At 36.5% G+C, this 10329-nt stretch overlaps 1 protein-coding gene across 1 annotated transcript in view; it reads left to right on the plus strand.

Moving 5' to 3' along the window:
* LOC106873152 (collagenase 3) overlaps positions 1–7754 on the plus strand; it is a 38005-nt gene extending 30251 nt beyond the window's left edge. Inside the window, exons 8-10 of the mRNA XM_014920379.2 lie at positions 1266–1423; positions 2927–3074; positions 5552–7754. Coding sequence (XP_014775865.1) covers positions 1266–1423; positions 2927–3074; positions 5552–5859 — 614 coding nt within the window. The 3' untranslated portion in view covers positions 5860–7754. The remainder of the gene's footprint in view (positions 1–1265; positions 1424–2926; positions 3075–5551) is intronic.
* The last annotated feature ends 2575 nt before the right edge of the window (positions 7755–10329 follow it).

Genomic DNA, 10329 nt, shown 5'->3' on the forward strand with positions numbered 1-10329 from the left:
GGCACATAAAAGACACCATTTTGAGCGTGGCCGTTTTCGTGCGGGTGACACGTAAAAGCACCCACTACACTCTCTGAGTGGTTGGCGTTAGGAAGGGCATCCAGCTGTAGAAACTCTGCCAAATTAGATTGGAGCCTGGTGTTGCCATCTGGTTTCACCAGTCCTCAGTCAAATCGTCCAACCCATGCTAGCATGGAAAGCGGACGTTAAACGATGATGATGATATATATATAATTTGCAAGGATTTTGAAATTGCTGGTTTGGTGCCCAAGTGCATATTTAGGGTAACCAGGTGGGTTGGACTTTAAGCTGTGAAGCTGTGGTGATGGTAACAAATATAGAAGATGGAGAACTCTTATAGAAAAGCCTGGGGGACAATTTTATTCATTGAGTTTGTGGCAAATATTTGCACCAACTTTCTGCTTCTAAAATTTGTGGCTGGCCCTGCACAAACCTTCACCACTGAACTCATCATCTGTGTGAGAAGTCTAACAGCTTTAATATTGATTTCAAGTTTTGGCACAAGGCCAGCAATTTAGCAGGAGTGGGTAAGTCAATTAAATTGCTACCTGTGCTCAAACGGTGCTTATTTAATTGACCCTGAAAGGATGAAAGGCAAAGTCGACCTTCGTGGAATTTGAACTCAGAAGCATAGCGGTAGATGAAATGCTGCTAAGCATTTTGCCTGGTAGCTTGCCACCTTCATTGCTTCAATAATATTGGTTTCAAATTTTGGCACAAGGCCTGCACATTTTGGCGCCGGGTGTAAGTCGATTACATCAGTCCCAGTGCTCAACTCGTACTTATTTTATCAACTCTGAAAGAATGAAAGGCAAAGTTGACCTTGGTGGAATTTGAACTCAGAATGTAAAGATGGTTGAAATGCCACTAAGCATTTTGTCTGGCATGCTAACAATCCTTCCATCTCACTGCCTTCCAACAGCTACAATTTTAACTGTTAGATCTTCATGTATTGGACTCAGCAGGAGAGTCCATTATATATACTAGATGAGCTTCTGCTCAGTTTCTGTCAACTAACTTCAGTAAATTCACTTGCAAGTTATTGGTCGACTCAGGTCTATGTTAGAAGGCATTTGCCCATGGTGTTGTACAGCGGAATTGGTCAGAGAAATGTAATGACTGAAATGTGGTGTTAGAAAAGTTGAGTAGATATCCACTTCCTGAAAGTGGAGATGGTAAAGAATAAAAAAAAAAAAAAAATTGAGGTGTTAACAAGTTAAGTGGTGATCATTGTTTTATTTCAGATGAACTCGTGTTCAGATTCAACCAGATCAATGTTGATTACACATTTCCAAAGAAAATTCAAGAAGTCTTCCCCAGGGGTCCTTTGTCTGTAGATGCTGCAGTGACCTTCAGTAAAAATCGAAAGAAAGCAGCCCTTGGTAGCACATACCTGATAAAAGTGAGTTGGCCTATTTATTGTTTTCTTTTGTTTGTTTATTTTTTTTACTATTATTATTTTTTTTTTGTTGATGTCTAGCCAAAAGTGATCCAGATTCCTTATGGCATGTTGGTCATTGGTCAAACAATTAACAGCAATTCAAAGGACACATTAAAATGGACTGACACACAGTGTGTTCTGTTGTAAGCACAAAGCAACACATGTGAGGGGGCACTGAAAAATTCCTAGCTTTAAAGGTATCGTGAAATGCCTGGTTGGAGGCCCAAACTTGAGTTCTTTTACAGGGCTTAGAAAAACTGAAGACTTCTATTCTTACCAATTGATGTTAAGATCAGAACAATCAAATCAATTACACATGTAACATGATCTATTTCAGCAATATCTGTTGCTTGCTTGTGAGTTTGGAAGCAGCAACAATTTATTCATTTCAACATCAACAAAAAATTACACAGTGCATATTGTTTCCCCTGAGGTGTTTCAACATTGACAGATTTTCAGTTCAAAATTCTATTATCATTACAATTTGGGTATTTTTTAATAAAATATAGATATTTTGAAATAATTATGAGAATATATCTTTATATATATTGCTTACTAATCTGAATAAGAACAGCATTAACCTGGAAAACGCTGGGTCAGTAACCTGAATGCTGAAGTGGAATGGAACAAATGGTAAGGTGATGGACTGTCATCATTATAGAGGAGTGAAGTAACACAGATGGTGGAATGAGGTGCATTATACTAATTTTTTTCCTAAATTTAGTGACATCTTCTTTATTTAGGGTTTAGTAAGTGAAGAAAGGACGGTCCCCATTTACACTGCTTTTTATGACTATCAAAACTTGGAGGAGAAAAGAAGGAAGATTGTGATATCATTACACTGGGCACCTGTTCGAAATGCTTTCAAAGGAGCAAGCTCTGCTAAGTTCAACCAAGGGTCAGGTGGTGGTGTTACATCAAGTAATAAATTAACATCATTATGTCACCTATGCAGACTATTTGGCAGTTTTCTGAATAGTCTCTGTCTACTTAATCTTACAAGTTTTGGGGGGTCAACTTAAAGCCAGGGTCAAAGACACCTATTGAAGGTGTTGCACTTGTCATTGTTGTTGTCGTTGTCGTCGTCGTCATCATCATCATCATCATCATCATCATCATCATTTAATGTCTATTTTCCAAGCTGGCATGAGTTAGATGGTTTGACTGGAGATGGTAAGCCACAGAGCTGCATCAGGCTCCAGTCTGTTTTGGCTTGGTTTCTACAGCTACTCTATGGAGTGTATTGGGTGCTTTTCATGTGTCACTAGCATGAGTGCCTTTTTATGTGCCACTGGCATGAGTGCCTTTTACATGTCACTGGTACTAGTCACAACTTCCTGTAGAATTGAACTCAGATTGTCCATGATTACAAAGCAAACTTTTTAACTACTGGGCTCTATAAAAAAATGTATATTGAGTTGTTATATAAGCTGTTTTTACTTTTTTTATCTCTTTCCTTTTAAGGGCAACCTAGTTTGGCGCTACAGACACACAGAGGACGGTTTCCAACTGGAACATTTCTATCCAAAACCCTGGGCCAAAGAATGGGATGTAACTGGTACCAAAATTGAATCAGCCTTTAAATTAGGCCGGAAAATCTACCTGTTAATTGGTGAGTGACTTTTGCATTAATTCTTAGCAGTTCTGATTCTATATTTGATGTTGTCGTTATTGTTGTTGATGGAGCCTGTCGTATATACATGTATGTGTGTGTGTGTGTGTGTGTGTATGTGTGTGTATGCTTGTGATCTCCCCTGGCACTACTACTTGTCAACTGGCATTTCAGCAAAGGAGACCAGTAGAATAAGTACCAGACTTCTAAGTACAGAGGGTTATTTGTTTGAGTGGACCCTACATGGCAGTGCCCCAGTATGGCCACAGTCTAAAGACTAAAACAAATAAAAGATAAAAGATGCTCTTAGATACTTCATGCATCACAATAGTGCATTGTGGTTGACTCTTTGAGAACCATGGACATAGAGGTTTCCTCATTGGCTCATTCCACCGGGAGAGAAACAGATGGTAAGAAAGTAAATACTAGTCATGTACTGAGATCACTTCCTGTCCCTCTCTTATGCTTTAACCACTCAACACCTGGCACTAAGTCAGCTCTCTCTCTCTCTCTCTCTCTCTCTCTCTCAATTCTGCAGCCTAACTTTGCCAAAGGATCTTGTCTTGCGAATTACTTGGTAATCCCACTAGTGCTGGTGCCACAAAAAGAGCACCCCGTACACACTTTGTTAAGTGATTGGCATTAGGAAGGGCATTTAGACATGGAAACCCTGCCAAAGCAGACATTGGAATCTAAAACAGATCTCTATTGGGTTGAATGCTGTTGAACCATCTGACCCATGGAATATGAACATGAAGTGATGATGCAAGATGATGATGATGATGATGCACGAAATGTGGAGATTTTCATAGAAAAATTTAAAAAGAAAATAATAATAATAATAATAATGATAATAATAATAACAACAACAACAACAACAATAATGATACTGCATAAAGTAATTGCTCTTCATATAGTAGGTACTTAATTTCAATTACTAGATAAGCTATGAAATTACACTGACTTAAATGTTGAATTTATTTACTTTTGCTTTAAAGTGAAAGAGATGAGAAAGTGAAAGGTGTATAAACATGTATATGAAATAGACGTGTGTGTGGGAGAGAGAGAGAGAGAGAGAGAGAGAGAGAGTGTGCCACTTACACACACATGTTCACTCACTCTTTCTCTCTCTCACACACACACACATACATGTACATACAAAAAAGATATATGCATATGTATTGATGTATGTACGTATACATGACAACACACCCCTTCACTCACTTTCTCTCTCTCTTTCACATGCACACATCCATTTCATATACATACATCTTTCACTTTCTCCTCTCTTTCACTTTAAAACAAAAGTAAATAAATAAAATTTTTTTACAGAAATTAATGAACTCTGGATAACAGTTCTGAGAGTCAAAGTGAAAGATCGCCATTCACTTGAAAATAATTAAAAAACATCGAAATATTGTCTGTTTAAAGAAAGCTAAAATATAAATACTTACTGTAAGAAAAACTTACGTTTTTGAAATCACATTCAGTTAAAAATATTTCTAAATGATTAAAATATTATGTATGTCAAAAAGTCAATGTTTTTTTTCTTAGAGAGCATGAAAACTATGTGTGTGTATATGTCACAGATAGTAGATGTGTGTTTGTGTTGATTGACACATCATGACATTCTTTATATGTGTGTTGACATCACAGAAGTTATGTCTTTTTCATCAAGAAATAACAAACAAAAACTGTGTTTAATCGTTTTCATTAATAAATAGAGGTCCAAATATCACAAAAATTTGTACTGCACTGCCGAAGGTAAGTATGAAAATAAATATTAAAAAAAAATTAAGATAAAATATACTATTTCTAAGATATTTCGGTTACACACAAACATCTCTAGAGTTTTAGTATTATTATGATATGTTAACCACAACTATACTTAATTCTTCATTTCAAGAAACACATGGTATATTTCTGAAATCATTAATAAGTATTTAAAATTTTGGCTCAAGACCAACAATTTTGAGGGGAGGGGAAGTAAATTACATCAACCTCCTGTACTCAGATGATACTTATTTTATCACCCTCTAAAGGACTGAAAGGCAAAGTTGACTGTGGCAAGATTTGAACTCAGTATCTAGTGAGTTAGAAGAAATACTACTTGGCATTTTGTCTGGTACACTAACATTTCTGCCAGCTCCACTGCCTTTCAAACTATTTATAATAAAGACAATACTGTTAAGTTATTGCTAAGGCAGTAAGCTGGCAGAGTCATTAGCACGCCGGGCAAACTGCTTAGCAGCATTTTGTCTGTCTTTACATTCTGAGTTCAAATTCTGCCAAGGTTAACTTTGTCTTTCATCCTTTTGAGGTTGATAAAATAAGTATCAGTCAAGCACTGGGGGTCAATGTAATTGACCTACCCCCTCCCCCAAAATTGATGGCCTTGCGCTAAAATTTGAAACCAATAATAAGTTATTCCAACAATGATTTACAACTAACTTTCTCTTAATTTTCTCCAATCTTAGACAATCGAATCTGGTTGTTGAAAGGCAAGAAATCTCGTCAACGGAAGTATCATGAGAAGAAGCGAATTAAACTGTTTAACCAGCTACCAGACTTCCAGGCTGCAGTACAATGGATCAACAGGAATACCTATTTCTTTACTGGCAGCGAGTATTACAGAGCTGACTTGCCAGCACAGAGGAGACGTTATGTACTGAATGGACCGAGAGATACAGCATATTGGTGGTTTGGCTGTAATGAAATACCACACATACGGCAACCTTTTGAAGATAAAGGTGATAATGGGTGGGATCTTGAACTGACTAAATAAATGGATGAGTGAATAAATGGAGTAGATGACTGAATGGGTAGATGGGTAGAAGGGTGGGTAAGCTGAATGGTGGTGTAGTTGGATGGCAGTGTAGGTGCATGGATGAATGAAGAGACACATAGCATACAAACATGCATACATATTTTAGCAGGTATATACACAACTATATTACCAAATGAATAGATACACTGACAGATATATATATATATATATATATATATATATATGAGAGAGAGAGAAAGAGTGAGAGGTAGAAATTTTGATAAACAAAATTAGATTTGACACATATACACATACATATGTATATACATATATATCAATTTAAATGCACAACTGAAAGAGCTACTAATAGTTTCATGCTTTTATGATACCTGAGCAGGCATATTTATAAAATATGTCATGTACCTTAAAGCAATCTTTCAGGCTCTGTCTATGCATTATATATATATTTTAAAAACAAGGATGCTAGACAGTAAGAAAATAAGAATAAACATGGAAGAAATGTTAAGAAGGTTGGTGCCAAAAATGGAACGAGAAAAAAGAAATGAAATCAAGAAAACTAAGATCCTCATCCTCTCTAATTGCAGAAAGCTCATTAAATACAATTAATTTAGAACAAAATAACTGAAAATATGTCAATGTCTGCATGACAGCAACTCAATCCAGAGTGGGTGGTGCCCTTCAATTTGATAAAAAAAATAAAAAAAACCTGTCCTTGCTAAAAGCTTCAGATCTTGAATTAAGCAGTGTGTTGAAATTGCTGGATCTAAGAAGAATATGAGATCTTTCTGCTATGCATAAGTTGCATTTCTTAGATCCATTAACATATGGCTTGGATTTCTTCACTATTTTCCACTTAATTGTAAGTTGCTCTTCAAATTCCATACATGGCTAGCCAACTTAGATGCACTGTCATATATACAAACAAACGTACAGGTAAGAGTGATAGATAAATAGTTAAGTAAGAGGCATATATAGTTAAACCATCTCAGCATTCTTCCCTCCAGAAAAAAGGTTTATTAAATTGTCAAGGTATGAATGACCCTGGATAACCTGAAATACAGAGGTTCCTAACTTTAAAAAGTAATTGAAAATTTAGAAGTAATAATAAATTGACATTTTTGTATTATGTGTGTGTGTTTGTTTATATGTATGTGTGTATACATGCATGTGTGTTTGTGAATGTATATGTGTATGTGTGCAGATATATATGTATGTGTATGTCTATTTTATATAAGAATGTGTATATCAATGAAAAAATAAAAATAATATCAATTTTTTAGTTTTATTTCAAAGAGAGAACTGGACAATCGAATCTCTCTCACTTGCAGTACGTACTTTATATTTGACATTCAGGAAATGCAACAAAAAATAGTCCCAAACTATATATATATAAAAAGAAAAAAGGACCTATTGCTCTGTTTATTAGTCAGTTAAAGGAATGAAATTAGCAGCTGAGACTTTCCTGAAATGTGGCACCAAGGAATCCAAAGACACAGTGTTATGATGGTGCATTTTAATATAATTATAACAATAATTTTAATGATGACGATGATGAAGATGATGATGATGACGATGACGATGACGATGACGATGACGACGACGACGACGACGATGATGATGATATGATGTTGATGATGATATGATGTTGATGATGATGATGATATGATGTTGATGATGATTTCTTTTATTGGCCACAAGGTCCCTTGTGGACAATATAAAAGTATGAAATACAACACACACAAAAAAGATAATAATAATGATGAGGATGATGATGATGATGATGATAATAATAATAAAATAATAATAATAATAATAATAATAATAATAATAATAAAAATTATAATCATAAAAATTATAATAATAAAACTTATAATAAAAGTGAATACTGTAAATTCTGTTTGATTTGTTTTTCTAAGTTGGAGGTGGAAGGGCCATTTTTTTTCAGAGTATTTGAGACAAGTAGGACAGAAAAAGCTATCTTGAAACTGAAGACCTGACTGAAATGTAAGCAACAAAATGAGATCCCATAAATCAGGTGGTTGTATAAAACTGAAGGAGTTAAGTAATAATAAAAATTGTTTTTCTTTTTCCTATTTTCCAGAACATTGGAAGGGGAGACATAATAGGGACAAATTATAGATAATAATAATAATAAGAAGAAGAAGAAGAAGAAGAATCAAAGATAAAGCACTCTACAAGAAATTGAAAATGAATGAAACTGAAAATAGGTGGGTAAAGAAAAGAATGCATGGTCAATTTCATAGGAATGTTGAAGATAAGACAGACAGAGAAAAAAGATGGCTGTGGATGACTAAAAGTGATTTAAAACCAGAAACGGAGGCTCTAATCTGTGCTGCCCAAGAGCAAGCACTAAGAACAAACTACATAAAATACAGAATAGACAACACAGCAGAGAGTGATAAGTGCAGAATCTGTGGAGAAAACGGCGAAACCATATGGCATATTACCAGCCAATGTACGCCACTAACCCAGAAGGAATATAAGAGATGCCACGACAATATAGCCAGGCTTGTCCATTGGACACTTTGTAACAAGTATGGACTTGACAGAGCAAAAAATTAGTACAACCACAAACCTGAAGGCATCGTCAAAAATAGAAATGCAAAGATCCTATGGGATTTTATGATTCAGTGTGACCATGAGATAGAGAATAGGAAGCCAGACATAGTCTTAATTGAGAAAGAAAGCAAACTATGGTGGATCATAGATATAGCATGCCCAGCTGACACCAAGGTATGAGATAAGGAAGAAAGAAAAGTTGAGATATGACAGGTTAGCTTGGGAAGTAAAGCAGTTGTGGTCGATGAAAAAGGTAGCAGTAGTACCAATAATTGTTGAAGCCCTGGGAACAGTGAGTAAAAATCTCGAGAAGTATGTGGAACAAATAGGGGCTGCAATAAGGGTGGAGCACTTGCAGAAAACAGCACTGCTTGGAACTGCTCGAATACTCCGGAAGGTGCTTGAAAAATACGAGGTGTTACCTTAGTTCACTGGTAGTACATCTCCAGCGTTAGAAGCTGTGCAAAGGCAATAATAATAATAATAATAATAATAATCCTTTCTACTAAAGGCATAAGGCCTGACATTTTGGGAGAGGGGACTAGTCGATTACATCGACTCCAGTGTTTCACTGGTATTTAATTTATCGACCCTGAAAGGATGAAAGGCAAAGTTGACCTCAGCGGAATTTGAACTCAGAGCATAAAGATGGAAAAAGTGTCGCTAAGTATTTTGCCTGGTGTACTAATAATAATAATTTGATCTTAACTGATTGGAATTCTTATCATGTACATTGTTTTGTCTTGGTATAAAAGAATGGGTTACAGCAAATATTCTGCTCAATATCACAGATTTGCTTCTCAGTTGTTTGACCTTAACCAGTTGAGCATGTCCCTTGGTGACTGACAATATGTGCATCTCTGATCATGAGCAGAAGTAGTGGGGAAGCATCATAGCCATGTGTTGAGAGGAATTCTTTGAGGCTTGGATAATTCACCTTTAGAAACATGGGTGTTTCGTTCAACATCCTTAAACAAACCTTACTCAGGCACCTTTTGTGTGGGATGGGCTATTCAACCTAAAGAAAATTATAACTGGACCCCACCAAGGTCATGCACTGTTTATCTTGATGTTGAGCATCACAGAGGAGATGACAAAGGACTTGGACAACTAGCAATATACTGTGCTTGGGAAAATCTGTCCAGCTAACTAAGATCCATGTCCATGGCCTCCTCTCTCCCAACACCCCTCATGCTCACCACTGCTGTTTCTCTTCTCCCTTCCATTCTCCCTCATATATCCACTTATCTACCTGCACACCATATGTCCTTTCCCTCCTCCACCTCATGCTGCCACTCTTCTTTCGAAATGTTGTGAACTCACCCACCTACCCACCCTCTCCAATCCCTGGTTCATTTAACTATTTACCCCACTCTGTAACTTGGGGGTATGGCCCCTACCCCTGCTTTGTCATATCTTTATCATCTTTCTCCCTTCTTTTCCCATTCAAGGTAGCTATGTTTCCCTTCTAATGCAAGAAACCTTTTCTGTCCATCAATACTACTACCCCTAGTTGAAGGTCTTGTCCAAAAAGTTACTTGGTTAACTCACTGCTGATTGTGTTATATAAAAAGTACCCAGTAAAGTGGTTAGCATTTGGAAAGGTATCCAGCAGTAGAAACCATGCCAAAACAGACAGCAGGACTTGGTGCAGTCTTCTGATTTGCCAATTCCTGTCAAACCAGCTGACCAGCATGGAAAACAGATGTTAAATGCTACTGGTGGGAGTCATCATCATGATCATCATTATTAATATTTAATGTCTATTTTCCATGCTGGCATGGGTTGGATGGTTTGACCCGGGCTGGAAAGCTGGAGAGCTACACCAGACTCCAGTCTGATTTGGCATGGTTTCTATGGCTGGATGCCCTTCTTAATGCCAACCAT

The sequence above is a fragment of the Octopus bimaculoides genome, chromosome 25 (assembly GCF_001194135.2).
Source record: "Octopus bimaculoides isolate UCB-OBI-ISO-001 chromosome 25, ASM119413v2, whole genome shotgun sequence".
Lineage (NCBI taxonomy): Eukaryota > Metazoa > Mollusca > Cephalopoda > Octopoda > Octopodidae > Octopus > Octopus bimaculoides.